General features: G+C 41.8%; 2 protein-coding genes across 3 annotated transcripts in view; both read right to left on the bottom strand.

The window, feature by feature from the left end:
* LOC311136678 (histone acetyltransferase KAT6B-like) overlaps positions 1–5,206 on the bottom strand; it is a 57,221-nt gene extending 52,015 nt beyond the window's left edge. Inside the window, exons 1-2 of the mRNA XM_084170894.1 lie at positions 5,121–5,206; positions 3,242–4,167 (exon numbers count right to left, since the gene is read on the bottom strand). Coding sequence (XP_084027020.1) covers positions 3,242–3,898 — 657 coding nt within the window. The 5' untranslated portion in view covers positions 3,899–4,167; positions 5,121–5,206. The remainder of the gene's footprint in view (positions 1–3,241; positions 4,168–5,120) is intronic.
* A 5,105-nt stretch (positions 5,207–10,311) lies between these two features.
* The window catches only part of adkb (adenosine kinase b), a 276,291-nt gene continuing 266,252 nt past the window's right edge, over positions 10,312–20,350 (bottom strand). For both annotated transcript variants that reach the window (XM_084160041.1, XM_084160042.1), the window contains exons 10-11: positions 11,349–11,435; positions 10,312–11,046 (exon numbers count right to left, since the gene is read on the bottom strand). In XM_084160041.1, the coding sequence (XP_084016167.1) occupies positions 10,922–11,046; positions 11,349–11,435 (212 nt within the window). In that variant the 3' untranslated portion in view covers positions 10,312–10,921. The remainder of the gene's footprint in view (positions 11,047–11,348; positions 11,436–20,350) is intronic.

Here is a 20,350-nt window from a genome sequence, read left to right on the forward strand (position 1 = left end):
GTCTCCCAGTCCCTGCCGCTGAAAGACATCCCCACAGCATGACGCTGCCACCACCATGCTTCACCGTAGGGATGGTGCCAGGAATCCTCCAGACGTGACGCTTGGCATTCAGGCCAAAGAGTTCAATCTTGGTTTCATCAGACCAGAGGATCTTGTGCCTCAACACAATCCTGTCTCGGAGCTCTACAGACAATTCCTTTGACCTCATGGCTTGGTTTTTGCTCTGACATGCACTGTCAACTGTGGGAGCTTATATAGACAGGCGTGTGCCTTTCCAAATCATGTCCAGTCAATAGAATTTACCACAGGTGGACTATAATCAAGTTGTAGAAACATCTCAAGGATGATCAATAGAAACAGGATGCACCGGAGCTCAATTTCGAGTCTCATAGCAAAGGGTCTGAATACTTATGTAAATAAGATATTTCTGTTTTTCAATTTTTTATATATTTGCAAAGATTTCTAAAAACCTGTTTTCCCTTTGTCCTTATGGGGTATTGTGTGTAGATTGATGAGGATTTTTATTTATTTAATCAATTTCAGAATAAGGCTGCAACGTAACAAAATGTTGAAAAAGGGAATGCACTGTACATATGCCCCAGGAAGACCTCCTCCCCCCCGCAGGAAGACCCCTGCTAGACCCCATTCAGCCCCCCTCCGCTAACTCTGCCACAGCTGCTGAAAAAAATCCTCTTATAAAATCAGCTGCTGAAAGAAATCCTCTTAGAAATATAATTGCTCAGAGAAAGATTTTGTTTAACAAGTTTCAAAAAAGAATATAAAAAGACGTCAAAATTATTGGCACCTCTAAAGATTCTTATAAATAAAATTAAACAAAATAAAACCTGCATTAACATTCTACTTTTTAAAATTAATTTCAGTTTAAGGAACAGTATTGTGGACTTCAATGGCTAAAATCCCTTTGTCATCCATCACGATGGGGAAAGGCAAAAACTCATGGAACTCAGAACTCATGAGACAAATGGTTGTTAACTTTCATAAAAGCAGACAATGTGTAGAAAAAAAAACATCTGAAAAACCAAATACCACTATTAGGGCAATAATTACAACTTTAAAACCACTGGAACAGTGGTAAACTTGCCTGGTAGAGGGTGCATTTGTATCTTGTCCCCACTCAGTGGGAAGATGATTTGGGACGCAAAGAAAAGTCCAAGGGCCACAGTTGGAGAATTACAGAACTTGGTCGCATCTTGGGTTCAACCAAGTCTCCAAATCTACAATTAGATGCCACCTTTGGAAAGGTTGCCATAAAAAGTATTTATTGTGAGCAACCAACAAATGTAAACGCCTGAGGCATTGGCACTTGAATTGGAACTGGGTGCTATGGTCAGATGTTACTAAAAAATAGGTATTTGGCCATGCACACCAGCGGTGGGTTTGGCGTCGAAAGAAGGATGCATATGCGGAAAATAACCTCAAATGTATTGTAAATATGGTGGTGGATCTTTGATGTTATGGGGCTATTTTGCTTGCACTGGTCCTGGGGTCCTTGTTAAGGTCAACGGCATCATCAACTGTACTAGGACATTTTAGCCAAAAACCTGGTTGTATCTGGCCGGAGCCTGAAACCTGGCCGCAATTGGATCTTCCAGCAAGACAATAACCCCAAGAAATGGTTAACTGACCACAAAATTAAAGAGGGCAGTCCATAAGCTCAGACCGAATGATATCAAGGATCTAGAAAGATTCTGCATTGAGGAATGGTCTAAGATCCCTCCCAATGTTTTTTCCAATCTCATAAAACATTTTTGAAAAAGGCTCAGCGTCGTTATCCTAGCAAGGGGAGGGTGCTGGAGTATTGAAAACAGGGGCGCTAATAATTTTGTCACCTATCTTTTTTTGATTATTTGTATTACTTGTTAAACAAAATATTTTTCTCTGAGCAATTGTATTAGTATAAAATAATGTACCCATAAAATTAAAGAATTCACACACACACACACACACACACACACACACACACACACACACACACACACACACACGTGTTCTCAAAGACAACTTTAAAGCTACTGTAAGTTATTTACTCTCCGTCTATAATAACATAGCCCATTTATTCTGCCATAGAAATGCAAAAATGGCCAATTGGTTACAAAGCATTTTCCTGAGTATTTTTCTCAAGTACACACTGAACTATTTTATTTATTTTTTTTTATTTTTTTATTTCACCTTTATTTAACCAGGTAAGCCAGTTGAGAACAAGTTCTCATTTACAACTGCGACCTGGCCAAGATAAAGCAAAGCAGTGCGATAAAAACAAGTTACATATGGGGTAAAAAAACATCAAGTAAAAAAATACAACAGAAAATCTATATACAGTGTGTGCAAATGTAGCAAGTTATGGAGGTAAGGCAATAAATAGGCTATAGTGCAAAATAATTACAATTAGTATTAACACTGGAATGCTAGATGTGCAAGAGATTATCTGCAAATAGAGATACTGGGGTGCAAAAGAGCAAAATAAATAACAATATAGGGATGAGGTAGTTGGGTGGGCTAATTTCAGATGGGCTGTGTACAGGTGCAGTGATTGGTAAGGCTAACTAGCTAGGAGATCTACTGAGTAGCTGGGTTTCCAAGCAGCAATATATCACAACAGCTTGATTTAAACCCACAAGAGTTCCGCTATTCATCACAACACAGTCAGCTATCATCCAATTGCATTCCTCAAGAGCAGCATCATCACCCAGTGCTTGAAGCAGATTAGGCATGATCAGTGAGAGCATCACAAGTCCTTAACTGAAACCAAATGAGACTCCCTGAATATTCCGAAATGAGACATATTGGTCAAACAACAATCTAGTGTTTATTTTGCTGGCTAAAGGGATAATATAATAATATATGCCATTTAGCAGATGCTGTTAACCAAAGTGAGTTATGCAGGCATACATTTTCACGTATGGGTGTTCCCGGGAATCAAACCCACTATCTCGGCATAGTAAGCGCCATGCTATCCCAACTAAACTACAGAGGGATAGAAACAGTATTTCGCTAGCGGGTGTGCCGATTGGACCATGACTAAAATAAACACTGTCTCTGAAAAGAAAAAACTGTAGTGAAAGAAGGGGATATATTATCAACATAAGCGATAACTTGAAAATGATTCAGAGGCTATGAGTAGCATACTGTACCTAGTGAAATAAGCCTTGGAATACACAGTATTATCAGCAGGCTACTTTAAACAGAGAACGATACAGAACCTAGTATCAGTATACTGTACCTGGTCTCTTTCATGTGGAAGAAGAGTGACACACTGAAGAGCCAATGGGGAAGCACCTGGACACATCTGGCTCCACCCCTCCGCTCCACTACCCCCCTGGTTCAACCTGTAGAGCGGGCCGTTCTTCGCCAGCCGGCCGTTGTTGACTGCCCGTTTGGCGGCTAGTCGTAACCTCTGCTGGAACCCCGGGTTGTCCAGGACGTGTGATAGATCCTCCTGGTTCCTTAGGTACCTCTGGATGTTCTTCAGAGAGGAACCGTGGGTATCATCCAGACCCTCAATGGCCCTCCTCAGGATTTTATTCCAATCAACGTGGCGAAGGTCACTGGGATTCCATATAGATCCTTTAGACGATGGGACAGAGAGGTTTTCACTAACAGGTTTGAGCGATGATGTTGTTGATGAAGACGAAGATACTCCTCTCCCAGGGTGCTCGGGGTCTTTGTATGACACACTCCCCTTATTGGTGACTTTGAGAATGGAACCATCGTGAACACTTAACTCCAACTGCTCCAGAATGGTCCGCTTGTCCAATCTGTGTAAGGTAGCCACCGCATGACAAATCCGCTCCTCGGAAGGCCTCTGCTTTTGCCTTTTGATTTTCTGTATTGCTTCTAGAATCCACTCCGTATACAGAGGGTTGGCAAGTTCCACCATGGTTAAACAATGAGATTCAGGAAAAAGTGATCCATAGAGAATCTCCCTTGTTGTTGTGAAACATTTGATACATCCAACACATATTGAAGGTCAAAAAGTAATGTTCCACCTCGGCATCAATACATTCCTGCTGTAAATCCTCATCCAAGGTAGTAGCTCACATGTAACCTCACAAAATAAGATGAAAGTAGCTAGATAGTAAATTCCTTGAAGGTTGGGACCTTTACCGACCGTCCTGGAACATGATTCCTTCAAGATCCAAATGATACCTTAAAATAAAAAATACAGATAGTCATAAACAGTCAAACAAGATCACAAACCAAAAAAGCAATACTGTACTCTAACAATAACAGCGCCAAAATGTCCATATTTGTTTCACCCAGCACCTTTACTGAGTATCAAAGTACTAGTAATCCATGGTCACATTAGACAATAACTAGATTGGTTTGATTACTGGTAGCGAATTGTGAGGGATCGGCCTAGTATACACTTTACACATTGGGCCATGACGAATTTAAGTGTTTTTGGATTAGTAGGCTAGGCTACATTCTGAGACCTCACCATAACATTTACTGAAGAGCAGACCAAGACAGCATGAATTGAAGGTCAACAACACTCAAGAGAAACAGATGGATTATAAAGCAGTTCAGACGGATTGAATATGATTCTACGGAGGTTAGGGATAGGCTAATGTTACTTAATCCGTAGTCTGAGTCTGATACTATAATCCACCGATTGACCTAACGTCACGCAATAGTTTGTGGTAAAATAATTATTAAGATTAATTTGTCATGACACACTGACTATAGCCATAACAACAAGGGAGATTAAATGTAACCTGTTAAATATATGTTAAAACACCTATCAGAATTACTTGTGATGTGTTATTTTTAGTTGATAGTTAAATGCTTCATTGTAACATCACCAGCTGACTAAACTAGGCTACTCTGTGTTTCTAATCAGCTACAATGTAGAGCAACAAGGGCAATGGAGTTTGACTTCTTGCACGCGAGTTTGACAGCTTGGATGCATAACGAGTGATAAACAAGGATTTGTTAATTTTAGCAGTCGGCGCAAGCTTGAATGTCAGTTGCACACCATCAATTCATATTGTTGCACTTTTTGACAGCTGCCGAGGGATGGTTACCGGAAATTTATGACGGCAATTTATGTTCAAACTAACATGAGACGCTTACGAACGAGAAGATAATATGTAACTAACCTTGCTTGTATCAGTTGAGTTGTAGAAAATAACATTGCTGCCCTGCATTAATGACGTGACCTAAACAGTCGCCATTTTGTTACAATGTTGTAGTTTACATAAATCCAACATGACGCTGATTACAATCCAATGGAGTCTCATTAAACCTTACCTACACTAATGTGCCCTCCCTAGCAATTTTAATATTGGCTGTAAAGGGAAGATCCGATTTCTGATTTGATAAAGTACATGTCAATCATTATATATGAGCTCACTTTAGAAGGGACTGTGTTGGCTGCTTGATCTGTCACTACACTCAATTGAACCGCCTCTTAAGGTCTCTTCTCTTATCATGGATTTATGTTTTATTTACCCTGAGCACTTATCGTTTGACTGAATAAGTCGGTGCACTATAGGGACAATTTTATATCTCAATTAGATTGTCATTCATTAACATAAAAGTTACTGCAGGTCATTGGCTAAATTAATGATTTCTGGTTAAACTATATCCAGTGTCAAAGGCCAGCCCACCTTTACTACGACTCCTCCTTGAAACAATTGGTTACACTTCAAAATTATTCGGATCATTTTAGACTTTAATTGGTTGTTTGTGAAATCCATCATTTATTTGCACACAAAAAAACTGTGAAGACTTGACTGCTGATTTAAAGCAGCAAGTTTTAAAAAGGTTTGAAGGTGATGGGCTATTATCGTGCTAAGGTTGTGCATGCTACCCGACACCTCTTTCCCCACAAACTGGTGTTCTCATTTTATTTTCCACTCTTATGGATATCCACTATAGCCTATTCCCAGAAGCACCGATAATTCACTGATTTCAGTTTTCACCAACTCATGTAGGTTACCAAACGTTTATAGGTGGGCTACATCATAATAAATAGGACACACTATAAATAATCCTTCAGGATTTCTTATCCATCAAGCGGTAGAATTTCTCTACATAGCACGAGTGCCTGCCTGCGTTAGCCTACAGCGATCATCAACATTCTACCATGTAAATCATGACAACACTTATTATCGGTATTATCTTGCACTGCATTTCCGACTAGAAAATAAACACATGGGGGGGGAATTCCACATATCCTACAAACGGAGTAGTTGACCCAGGTAATCGGAGTAGCAGCATCTTCACCGTGCCTCAATAATAAATGTATCGCTACAGTTTCACGATCCATCCATTTCTCACTCGACTCGCAGGTCCATTCTCGTTTACACATTATTAGTCGGTGATATACAGCCTCCTTGAAATGTAGGCCAGATCGTTTACAAAATGTTCCGACGCTGGGCAAGGAGGCAAAACAAATTACGCAAGTTTTATGCAAGGATGAACATGTAACCAGTGAGAGAAAAAGGCATCGGTTAGCTACCGTAAATATTTGCTGGTAGTTACCTCTTCAAGTTTTCTTTATCGGATACAGTCCTCTTCTTCATTAACACGATGACTGAAACGACGATCGGATATAAATAATCACACTCACAGCGGCACATCCATAGGGGGGTTTTCTTGTATTTTTAATCTCTAAACGATTCGCTGAAGGCTCGCGCTGAGACAGAGAGGACCTGATAACAACTAATTGAAAGGTTAATCTACATAGCAGCCTGTGACAAAGTGGTACCTCCCTCCCCCTTCTTCTTCACTGTAGACATCCCTACTTCAGTCAGTGAAGTGGAGCAGACCGTCGCCCCTGTAGCAGTAGCGCTTCCACAATGATCATAGCGGCAAATGTAATGTCACTTTCACTTTTCACATTAAAATGTCCCGGGATGTGCATGGGAAGATTAAAAAACATGTTTTTGAAACACATCCAGGGCTGTATTCTGCGAGTGGCATAATACTTGCATAGCTAGTGTACAAACTGACATTGGCATTAATTGCCGTTATCCTGGAATAACTTCCTAGATAATGCAGCCTATTGGGCCACCTTGTTTCCCAGCATCTTCTGATCATAGAACCAGCTGGATAGGTATTTTTGCAGAGGGATTGTCAAATTGACCCAATCCTAATATAATGAAGACATCAAGTCCTTGATTATGATCATAACATAAAATCGTTATGAATAATGATACCTACAAAAAATAATATTGATTCTGTTTGTCACAACACAATAAAAACCTATATCGTTTTAATGGAAGACAGACAAGAGGACAAAGAATCATAGTCTATTAAATGGACAACAATTAATCAACAGTATGATTCAATCATATTATGGAAATGATCCATCAACAACCTCAAGATGTTACAGCTGCTGCCTACACTAATTTGGGTGTGAAATTCGTCACTGCTCTTTCCTTCAATGCCCACATTAGTCACGTCTGTAAAACGTCATTCTTTCACCTGAATAACATCTCCCGCATAAGACCCTCTCTCACCACATCTGACGCAGAAAAACTAATCCATACATTTATTTTATACAGAATTTATTATGGGAACGCAGTTCTGGGGGCCTGACTCCAAATGTAATTCATAAACTACAGCTCATCTAAAACAGTGTCGCAAGGATTCTAGCACAAACAAAGTCTGCGCACATCACCCCCATCCTTGCTGATCTCCATTGGCTACCTGTTCCTCAAGTAATTGACTATACAATTGTCCTCCTGTTTACAATGCCCTAAATGGCATCGGACCCGCCTACCTGTCAGACCTTCTCTCCCCCAATGAACCTCCACGCACCCTACGTTCGAACCACGCCAAAATCCTCCATGCCCCCAGGACCAGGCTCGGCACAATGGAGGACACATTTTTGTTGTAGCCCAGACACGCACACCTGATTCAACTTGTCAAATAATCATCAAGCCCTCAATGAGTTGAATCAGGTGAGTTTGTCTGGGGCTACAATGTGTGCTGTTGGGGGTACTGGAGGACTTGAGTTGGGAAACTGATATAGGGTGCCATTTGGGACGCTCTTGGAGCACGTGCCATCCACAGTCTGACCATCCCCTCATCTCTCCTCTCTCTCTCTCAATCCTTGCCAACTGCCACCCCAGTGCTGTTCAGCAACACTGCTGCCCATCTGCGGGGCAAAACACTGGTCTGGTCTGCTCTGGCTACGTCCCCAGTCAGTCAAAACGCGTCCCAAATGGCACCCTATTCCCTATGTTGGGCACCACTTTTGACCAAGGCCTCATTCGTTTTGTCCCAAATGGCACCCTATTTCCTATATAGTGCATTACTTTTGACCAGGGCCTGTAGAGTCTCCCCCAAATTGCACCCTATTCCCTATATAGTGCTCTTAGGATGCAGACACACTCTGCTTTTGCTTTTCACGCAATCAGAGAAGGGATGTATGGTGATGAATGAGGGTAAATACCAGACATACGAATTGTGTTCTTTCTTTGACAATATAACTCTAAAATGATGTCCAAATTTGCCAACGCCATATGTTCTTCTAGCAACTCTGATCTAATTTAACACTGTATATGTACAAATTAAGAACATTAGAAGTCGGTAGAATTCAGACTTGGGTATCGCACAGCCCAAGGGAGAAACCGGGGACCTTGCCAGTTAGTTTTTGTGACAGAGACAATGACACATCCGTAAAATGTTAAACTACTGTTCTTACACTTTAAAATGAAGTAAAGCACGGTAGAAAACTGTGGTTAACAGTTTTCCTTATCGCGGTAAACTACGCAGAATTCCTTATTCTCATTACTTAATCATGGCTCCATCTTTTTGCCTACGTCCAAAATCGCACCTTATTCTCTATTTAGTGCACTACCTTTGTCCAGTAGTGCACGAAATAGAGGATAGGGTGCCATTTGTCACGCATTCTTTGTGTTTGTGTTTTGCCATCTGTCAAGTTGAGAAGCAAATGAAGCAGCTGCTACGGAGTGTGATCTCTGCCAATCAGAAACGTGGTCCTTTTCAAAGCGCATCTGTGTGAAACCTTAAAACGCTGATGAAAAAAGTGTCTCAAAGTTGTTAATAACATTTTGGCTAGAGCCTGTTTTCACCTAGATGCCCCTGATTAGCATAAACGCATAAACCCAGCATCATTAAATGGATCTACAGCCCTTTGCATAAGAGGTGTTTGAATAGGATCACTCTTCACATTTAATGAGCCTATAAATTAAAGGAAAAATATATGCAAACAGGTTGCGTTCTGTAGTATTATTTATACACAATATGATAATGGGATATTGCATAATGTGTTTTTGTATTTCAGTTTTTCAGTTTCACAGTTATATGGGCCATAGGCGAATTTTGACCTCAGTCTATGATAATAGTGTAGGTTATAGGCTACAGTTTGTATCTACTCCTGTTAAAGGAGCAGTGTAGTACTGGCTCAGAAACTATTCCCTATATAGTGCACTACTTTTGACCAGAACCTTATTAGGGAGGCAAAAATAAATGGATACAGTCGTTTAAGAAAAATGGTCTCTTGTCAAAAGTAGTACATAATCTAGGGAATAAGGTGCCATTTGGCACTTAACCCAATTTCTCTCAATCCCCATTATCCACTACTTGTGGCCCCCCATGCCTGGAGGGAGGAAGGGACAGTCTGGGGCCTCTCGGTGATCCTTGTCTCCCCTATCCAACACCCGGCGACAGCACAGCTGGGTGCAGGGGGGGGAATCAGCCAGCTGGGTGCAGGGAGGGGGATCAGCCTAATTTCCAGGGCTCTCTAATGATCACCATGACGAGGCACCACTAATCCCATAATTGAGAGAAACGACCTCCAGCAGCCGTGGAGCCATCGTCCCAAATGGCACCTCAGTCCCTATATAGTTCACTACTTTTGACCAGGGCCCATAGGGAGACCATAGGGCTCTGGTCAAAAGTAGTGAACTATGTAGGGAATAGGGTGCCATTTCGGACGTATTAATAGAGATCCGGGAGTCTGGGAGAATCCAGTTAGAACCCCACAAACCCTGTGGAGATTACCCAGCTCTGTGGTCTGTACTACGACACCAGGACACCCAGGCTTGGGGCTGGATCTGGCCTGCCCTGGACCCCATTTTGCTAATGATGGAGGTTTAGCTGTTTTCCCATCATGTTTTCCAATACAGTAGTCAGGACCAAAACTGATTAGCTTGCTGCAACCACACCTTCAATCATTCATCGGAAAGTGGTTAGAATGGGTGAAAGATATACACAGCTTGGTATTATGGTAACAGTCAAACTCGTTATGCATCTGTTGCTTTACTTCTTCAAGGCTTTGGAAATGTGGTGTGAAGGCATTGTTTGAACTCAAGGAACATTTGACAGACCACCCACGCCTGTTGTTTTAATGAACAATTATCTGCGTCATGGCAACACGAACTTGGCAACATACCATTTTATTCAGAGTCTTCAGTAAACATTTAAGAAAGGAATAATAATATCAAACTCCACATTTCAGACAGTTCTACATTACTGATTTTCTCTAGACCACTTGTTGACCTGGCGAGGAAAAACTCCTGGTCCTTAGTATTGGACATCGTAACCTTTTAATAGCAAAGCCAAGACAGTCAAGAGAGTTAAATGAGAGTTAATATTTAGTGGTTTTAAACTGACAGATGGCGCATAGAAAGTGGAGTGTTGTTTGGAGTGTTGTTTAGAAAGTTGATTAAAAAGTAATCTACTAAAGCAAATTGAATCACTGATGATCGATAATCTCACAGCAATTTACTTCACAAAAATGTATTCAAGTTAAGTTACAACACATAGCGACAATGTTGTTGACCAGTTATATCCATGGAATTATTGTAAACTTGAAACAAACTTTACACACACACTTTGAGGCACATACATACACACAGCTTACTGCAGGTGTTTGTAAGGTAAGGAAAATACATTTGTGGTTGGGGGATAATGGTTGGATACATCAAGGGAAGTCAGGTTTCTCAGGGAAGGTACATCCTGCCCGTCTGATAATGACATTGGCTGCGTAGTGGCCCGCACGGATACACTCCTCCAACGGCCTCTCCTGGACCAGCTCTGACAGGAAGCCTGGGAGGAGAGAGAGGCGAGAAGCAAGGGTCAGGGGTCAGTAAAAGAATAGAGCAGAGAAGAAACGTTTATTATAGTGTCACTTCTCAATATAACATTTGACAGAATGGTTTGAATTACAGGGGGGCTAGGGAGAGCTGGGCACCCCTATAAGACAATCAGAACTCCCCTGGAGATGTATCAAAGAAATAGGGAACATGGGAATATAATTGGTTAATTGGGAATCTATCTACATGCTGTGGAGAGGATTATTGGCAGAAACTAGAGAGAAACCAGGAAGGAGACAGACTAGTGTACTGCACCTCCCACAAAGGCATCTCCTGCTCCGTTAGTGTCCACGATGTCGTTCTGGTCAATGTCCAGGACAGGAAACATGGTCACCTTCTCACCTGGGGGCCAAAGACAGAGAGACAGAGACAGAGAGAGAGACAGAGAGACAGAGAGACAGAGACAGAGAGAGAGAAGAAATTTAGGATTAGGCATATGGTTTGTTCATTATTATGGTCTATATCAGGGTTTCCCAAAGTAGGTCCTGGGGCCCCCCCTGGGCGCACTTTTTGTTTTTTGCCCTAGCACTACACAGCTGATTCAAATAACCAACCCATCATCAAGCTTTGATTATTTAAATTAGCTGTGTAGTGCTAGGGCAAAAACCAACCAGGACCGACTTTGGGAAACCCTGATCCATATGACCCTGGGTCAAAGATCAAAGAATACCATGCTTCCAAATGTCATACACACTGTGATCAGTCAGTTGAGTGTAATTTCACAAGAGATATCTTCAGGTGTGATTTGGCCAACTTCACTATACAATAAAAATGCATAGTGGTGACATGCCTCTACACTTTCAACTCAGTATCATATCAAGATGGATAAGGGTTCCAGGCCATGAAAGAACAAGTTAAGCTTTCACTTTAAGGTTTCACTTTGAAATCCATTAAATGAGTGCCGTACAGATGTAGGATCTAAATTTGATCAACCTGTTCGCGAATAACTTTCCTGCAATGCAGGAAATGTAAACTTGTAGTGTATTTGAGGTTTAAAAAGTCTTCTGAAGTTTGTAATTTCCACTTAGAAATGTCAGATTTGATTGTCCCGTACGAAAAATGTATAAACCCCTACAAAAATCTCCATGAATTATAATCCTGTTGCTGCAGGATTATTTTCCTGCTTTAGCAATCTGGCTCAAATTAAGATCCTACATCTGTATATTATCTTCAGTGGGATGTATTGCTTCAATTATCAGTAGCACATGTACTTCAAAAGAAACGTCAAGTCAAAAGAAAGGAAACTGGCAGGGAGGAGGAGGAGGAGAAAAAAAAAGTAAAAATCTACCAGACAACAAAGTCTTGAGGTATAGAATGACATTAGATCAGCAACTTCTGTCAGTACAATCCAAACCACACACAGGGTCTTCAAACAAGGCAAGGGCTGCATCCCAAATGGCACCCTATTCCCTATCTAGTACACTACTTTTGACCAGAGCCCTATCAAAAGTAGTGTACTATATTAGAAGTAGGGTGCCATTTGGGATGCAGCCAAGGGCTCTGGTGCCGACATGAACCTTCAAACAGGTGTGGGAGACAAAAGACTGACGTTTGGATGAAAGGAACACGAGGAGGCTGACAGAGTTCTTATTGGGTCGGAAAGATATAGGAGTTTGGGGTTTAAAGCCACAATCTGCAATTTGTTTTCAATGGGTATATACACTGAGTGTACAAAACATTAGGAACACCTTCCTAATATTGAGTTGCACCCCCTTTTGCACTCAGAACATCCTCAATTTGTCGGGCATGGACTCTACAAGGTGTCGAAAGCGTTCCACAGGGATGCTGGCCCATGTTGACTCCAATGCTTCCCACAGCTGTGTCAAGTTGGCTGGATGTCCTTTGGGTGTTGGACCATTCTTGACACACACGGGAAACTGTTGAGCGTGAAAAAAAAACAGCAGCGTTGCAGTTCTTGACACAAACCGGTGCGCCTGGCACCTACTACCATACCCCATTCAAAGGCACTTCACTCTTTTGTCTTGAACATTTTTTATTTTATTTTTATTTAACCTTTATTTAACCAGGCAAGCCAGTTGAGAACAAGTTCTCATTTACAACTGCGACCTGGCCAAGATAAAGCAAAGCAGTGCGATAAAAACAACAACACAGAGTTACATATGGGGTAAAACAAAACATAAAGTCAAAAATACAACAGAAAATATATATACAGTGTGTGCAAATGTGGCAAGTTATGGAGGTAAGGCAATAAATAGGCCATAGTACAAAATAATTCCCAAATCAAATCAAATCAAATTTTATTGGCCACATGCGCCGAATACAACAGGTGCAGACATTACAGTGAAATGCTTACTTACAGCCCTTAACCAACAGTGCATTTATTTTTAATAAAAAAGTAAAATAAAACAACAACAAAAAAGTATTGAGAAAAAAAGAGCAGAAGTAAAATAAAATAACAGTAGGGAGGCTATATATACAGGGGGGTACCGGTGCAGAGTCAATGTGCGGGGGCACCGGCTAGTTGAGGTAGTTGAAGTAATATGTACATGTGGGTAGAGTTAAAGTGACTATGCATAAATAATTAACAGAGTAGCAGCAGCGTAAAAAGATGGGGTGGGGGGGCAGTGCAAATAGTCTGGGTAGCCATGATTAGCTGTTCAGGAGTCTTATGGCTTGGGGGTAGAAGCTGTTGAGAAGTCTTTTGGACCTAGACTTGGCACTCCGGTACCGCTTGCCGTGCGGTAGCAGAGAGAACAGTCTATGACTAGGGTGGCTGGAGTCTTTGACAATTTTGAGGGCCTTCCTCTGACACCGCCTGGTATAGAGGTCCTGGATGGCAGGAAGCTTGGCCCCAGTGATGTACTGGGCCGTACGCACTACCCTCTGTAGTGCCTTGCCAGGCGGTGATGCAACCAGTCAGGATGCTCTCGATGGTGCAGCTGTAGAATATCTTGAGGATCTGAGGACCCATGCCGAATCTTTTCAGTCTCCTGAGGGGGAATAGGCTTTGTTGTGCCCTCTTCACGACTGTCTTGGTGTGTTTGGACCATGATAGTTCGTTGGTGATGTGGACACCAAGGAACTTGAAGCTCTCAACCTGTTCCACTATAGCCCCGTCGATGAGAATGGGGGCGTGCTCAGTCCTCTTTTTTTTCCTGTAGTCCACAATCATCTCCTTTGTTTTGGTCATGTTGAGGGAGAGGTTGTTATCCTGGCACCACACGGCCAGGTCTCTGACCTCCTCCCTATAGGCTGTCTCATCGTTGTCGGTGATCAGGCCTACCACTGTTGTGTCATCGGCAAACTTAATGATGGTGTTGGAGTCGTGCCTGGCCATGCAGTCATGGGTGAACAGGGAGTACAGGAGGGGACTGAGCACGCACCCCTGAGGGGCCCCCGTGTTGAGGATCAGTGTGGCAGATGTGTTGTTACCTACCCTTACCACCCGTCAGGAAGTCCAGGATCCAGTTGCAGAGGGAGGTGTTTAGTCCCAGGATCCTTAGCTTAGTGATGAGCTTTGAGGGCACTATGGTGTTGAATGCTGAGCTGTAGTCAATGAATAGCATTCTTACGTAGCTGTTCCTCTTGTCCAGGTTGGAAAGGGCAGTGTGGAGTGCAATAGAGATTGCATCATCTGTGGATCTGTTGGGGCGGTATGCAAATTGGAGTGGGTCTAGAGTTTCTGGGATAATGGTGTTGATGTGAGCCATGACCAGCCTTTCAAAGCACTTCATGGCTACAGACGTCAGTGCTACGGGTCGGTAGTCATTTAGGCAGGTTATCTTAGTGTCCTTGGGCACGGGGACTATGGTGGTCTGCTTGAAACATGTTAGTATTACAGACTCAGTCAGGGACATGTTGAAAATGTCAGTGAAGACACTTGCCAGTTGGTCAGCACATGCTCGGAGTACACGTCCTGGTAATCCGTCTGGCCCTGCGGCCTTGTGAATGTTGACATACTAATTACAATTAGTATTAACACGGGAATTATATATGTGCAAGAAATGATGTGCAAATAGAGATACTGGGGTGCAAATGAGCAAAAGAAATAGCAATATGGGAATGAGGTAGTTGGGTGGCCTAATTTCAGATGGGCTGTGTACAGGTGCAGTGATCGGTAAGGTGCTCTGACAACTGATGCTTAAAGTTAGTGAGGGAGATAAGAGTCTCCAGCTTCAGAGATTTTTGCAGTTTGTTCCAGTCATTGGCAGCAGTGAACTGGAAGGAATGGAAGCCAAAGGAGGTGTTGGCTTTGGGGATGACCAGTGAGATATACCTGCTGGAGCGCATACTACATTCACCCTCTGTATGGCACACATACACAATCCATGTCTCAATTGTCACAAGGCTTAAAAATCCTTCTTTAACCTGTCTCCTCCCCTTCATCTACACTGATTGAAGTGGATTTAACAAGTGACATCAATAAGGGATTATAGCTTTCAGCTTGATTCAGCTGGTCATTTTATGTGGTAGTCCCCTGTAGCTCAGTTGGTAGAGCATGGCGCTTGCAACGCCAGGGTTGTGGGTTTGTTTCCCACGGGGGGCCAGTATTAAAATGTATGCACTCACTAACTGTAAGTCGCTCTGGATAAGAGCGTCTGCTAAATGACTAAAATGTAAATGTCATGGAAAGTACAGGTGTTCCTAATGTTTTGTACACTCAGTGTATAGCTATCACTATTACCATAAATAGCTGTAATATTGCAGATTGCACCTTTAAAGAAACAAGAAAAGTGCTAACAACAATCCGAATGTATGGTGACGAGGCTGCTAATGGAACAACAGTTCACTGACTAATTTTCTAGTTGCAAGACAACCCAGCCTCATCAATTTCAACAAAATTCCTAAACATCCTCAGAGTCCAGTGTCATACAGGAATAAGACTCACAGTAAAAAACTTCATTCCTACACTCAACTAAGCCTAATTCTCTTGAATTACACAGTACATTGTGCACATACTGTAGATGTCTCTGACCATAACTTGATACCATTTCAAACAAATCAAGCCACCATGTGAAAATAAAATAAATAAATTGTCAGCAATGGTTTCACAGATGCTGGTGTTATGACCTGACCTGATATCAGTAAGGTTCTAACCATATAATGTCTATGGTTTTAACACTCCTTGATTAACGTAGCCTACGTGGCACAGTGACCAGTCGGTCACATAGATATGTCCAACTATATCAGCACATATGGCTTCTCAGTCTGAGAGAACATCCCGCCCTCATTTCAAGGAAGCAGCTGACTGTCACTTTGATAATAAATTACAATAAAACCGAGATCCTTTTAGGATCAGCTAATTAGCGCCATAATGACTTTGCTTAATTAATGTTGCAGATGAAGCATGTGGACCCTCCCTCCTCCCTCTTGAAAATGATTAACCGCACGCACATCTTAACATGTACATTGTGCTTATAATAAATCACAGTTTGTTAACTGTAGAATAATTGACCGATTAAAATGATCAATTGTGAGATGTGTGTTTATTTAAAGAGGAGGAATTAATTAAAAACACCTACACAAGACAATATCTGTGTTCCAAATGGCACCCTATTCCTCTGTGTCCCAAATGGCACCCTATTCCCTCTATAGTGCACCTTTATTTTTTTAATAGTACACTACCCACAGGGCTATGGTCAAAAGCAGTGCACTTTCAAGGGAATAGGGTGCCATTTGGGACGCATACATAGTCTTGTGTTGGTGTTTTTAATTAAAACCTCTCTTTATAATACATTTAGAATAATAGAATCTAGTATAATTATTGAGCATGGATTCCAAACACGATTATTATTAACGCAGACGTTCAGTTTAATAGCCCTTAGGATGTTACAGGTTTTGTTTTTTCCATTTTCTTTTTAGGTTGGACTTTTAGCACGTATAGTACATTAGCATGTAGGGCGCACAGATTGGTGTCACCTCATTAGTCAGTATGTGTTACACCTGTGCTGGTTGCCATGTCGTTAGTAGGAAGGCGTTTCACCCGTGCTGGCCCAGGTGCTATATAAGAGTGGCTGGCCCAGTGCTCTTGAGAGAAGGAGGGTTTACACCTTTAGTTGGTGCTCCCTATTTGATTTCTAGAAAACGTTAATTTGTCTGATCTGCCCTGTTATTGTTTTGCGCCACATTTTTGGTTTGCCTCCTGTTTTTAAGTTTGGTGTTGGTTTTAATTTTGTTTGCCTCTTCTTGGGCAAATTTAGTGGGTGCTCTTGGTGGGTGCCTTTTAGGTTCCAGTTGTTGTTGCTAGTCAACTTTCAGTGGACACCCCATGAGTCTTTCATAACCCCTCCAAAAACCCTTTAACGAGGATCTATTGGAGGGCAATAAAATGCAGAAGGTAAATATGTTTACCCAGTTTCAAACAAAAGGTTATTTTCTCAAAGATTTCCAGAGTGGGCGGCAGAGGAGGAAGAGAAACCAACCATCTGAGACGTAACCAGCTGGAAACTGAAGGGGCTAGTTGATTATAAAGCTGAACTTTGTAATGATAATTACATATCACATATTAGGCCTACCTATACTAAGAAAAACACCAGCAACACATATTGCTATGATTTGATGTAACCTTTATTTAACCAGGTTAGTCATTGAGAACACACTCTCTTTTACAATAACAACCTGACCATGATGCCATAACCTACACACTAAGTAGAGAGAAACTATACTTTAAACAGAGTAGTACTGAATAATCCCTTTCACTAATGTATTCTAAACATGAACTTTGTAATGGCATTCACATATCTTGCACTAACTCTATGATGCAGCCACTAAATCGCAACACACACAACCACACCTACAAAGTTGTACAGAGAATAACTGAATAATAGATTTTGTCAGTGAATAATACCACCCCTACTGCTTGACCGGATATAAATATATTGATATGCTCTTCACCTCTGAGTTGATGCTTACGACAATGGTAGGAAGTGTTATGACAGCCTTATGTAGTGTTATGTCACTTATGTAGCTTTACGAAAGTGTAGATTAGTTGTTTCTTACACTTGTCATTTCTTTACTAGCACTGACTTTGCTGAGCGCCTTTAAGTTTGACTTACGATGACTGAGATATGTGGTTGTCCTACCTAGCTACCTGGAGTGTCTGCTAAATGTAAATTAAGCCTTATATGACCGTCCATTTTCCCCCATTTATTTGACAGTAAGTGTGACCCTCATAATAACTATAGAAACATCACACCACCACAGTGGAACACTCCCTTCCTCTTCCTCTGTCTGCTAATCCTCCCTTGCGTTTAATTTAATTTCACCAAGAGTAGGAAAGGTCACAACTTCTGAGAGTCAAATTAGTAAACTTGACTGAAACGTTAGCTCAGGTTACAAGTGCACCAAACTCCCAGGTGATGTGGAAACACAAAGACTTCATTGGCAGAGAACTGTCATGGAATGCTTCCCAAGTGGCACCCTATTGCCTATGTAGTGCACTACTTTTGACCAGAGCCCATGAAAAGTAGTACACTACATAGGCAATAGGGTGCCATTTGGGACACAGACATGGAAATGGTCATAAACACGTCCCTGACAAAACGCTGTCTCTGACGTTGGCTGATGGCATGTCTGAACACATTTTACATTACATTTTAGTCATTTAGCAGACGCTCTTATCCAGAGCGACTTACAGTTAGTGAGTACATTATTTTTATTTATTTTTCATACTGGCCCCCCGTGGGAATCGAACCCACAACCCTGGCATTGCAAACGCCATGTTCTAGTTTCCAACTGAGCTACAGCCGGCCATTCCCTCCCCTACCCTGGACGATGCTGGGCCAATTGTGCGCCACCCCATGGGTCTCCCGGTCGCGGCCGGCTACGACAGAGCCTGGATTCGAACCAGGATCTCTAGTGGCACAGCTAGCACTGCAATGCAGTGCCTTGGACCACTGCGCCACTCGGGAGACATCACTTCAGCGTAATAACTTCACATTTCACTGTCTGTAATTGAGGGGAGGGTCACCAAGTGCAGTCAGTCATTTTAACTTCAACTGTACCCTTTCTTAAACGGCTCAGTCTCTTCAAGAACTACTATACTGAACAAAAATATTAGCGCAACATGCAACAATTTCAATGATTCTACTGAGTTAGTTCATATAAGGAAATCAGTAATTTGAAATAAATTCATTGGGCCCTAATCTATGGATTTCACATGACTGGGCAGGGGCGCAGCCATGGGTGGGCTTGGGAGGGCATAGGCCCACCCACTTGGGAGCCAGGCCCAGCCAATCAGAATGAGTTTTCCCCCCACAAAAGGGCTTTATTACAGACAGAAATACTCCTCAGTTTCATCAGCTGTCTGGGTGGCTGGCCTCAGACGATCCCTCAGGAGAAGAAGGCGGATGTGGAGGTCCTGGGCTGGCGTGGTTAAACGTGGTCTGCGGTTGTGAGGCCGGTTGGACGTACTGCCAAATTCTCTAAAACGACATTGGGGTGGCTAATAGTAGAGAAATGAACATTCAATTTTCTGGCAACAGCTCTGGTGGACATTCCTGCAGTCAGCATTACAATTGTGCGCTCCCTCAACTTCAGATATCTGTGGCATTGTATTGTGACAAAACTGCACATTTTAGATTGACCTTTGATTGTCCCCAACTCAAGGTGCACTTGTGTAATGATCATGCTGTTTAATCAGCTTCTTGATATGCCACACCTGTCAGATGGATGGATTATCTTGGCAAAGGAGAAACGCTCACTAACAGGGATGTAAACACATTTCTGCACAACATTTGAGAGAAATAAGCTTTTTGTGCATATGGAAATTTTTGGGATATTTTATTTCAGCACATGAAACATGGGACCAACACTTTGAATGTTGCGTTTATATTTTTGTTCAGTATAAAACAAAATAATAATGATATGGTGGGTTTGCTCATTGAATCAACAAGGTAATTGGTTGGCTTGCTGTGCTGGGGTGGCCTGTTGGGGGATGTGTGGGTGGGTGTTGACTCAAGTGTTACTGTCTAACAGTTAACCTGTAGGATTGATTCAAGAAAGAAAGAAACCGGGATTTGTTTTCAGAATGAAATACATCCTTGGTAACAGTTCGCAGTTGTTTGGCTTTTGTTCTATTTCATCTTTCCCTAATTAACAAGGCTTGAATGCTTTGCTAATCAAAAGGAATTCAACAGGCGACTCGCTTTGAAATGTGCACCAATGAAGTACTTTGTTAATTACTATTTTTTCAGAACAATGTGTATTATTCACACCATTCCAATAACTTGAGACAAATATAGGGTACTATTATGTGAAAATAAAGACATTTATACCCTGGATATTTAGCCTACTAA

The sequence above is a fragment of the Coregonus lavaretus genome, assembly GCF_964263955.1.
Source record: "Coregonus lavaretus genome assembly, chromosome: 1".
Lineage (NCBI taxonomy): Eukaryota > Metazoa > Chordata > Actinopteri > Salmoniformes > Salmonidae > Coregonus > Coregonus lavaretus.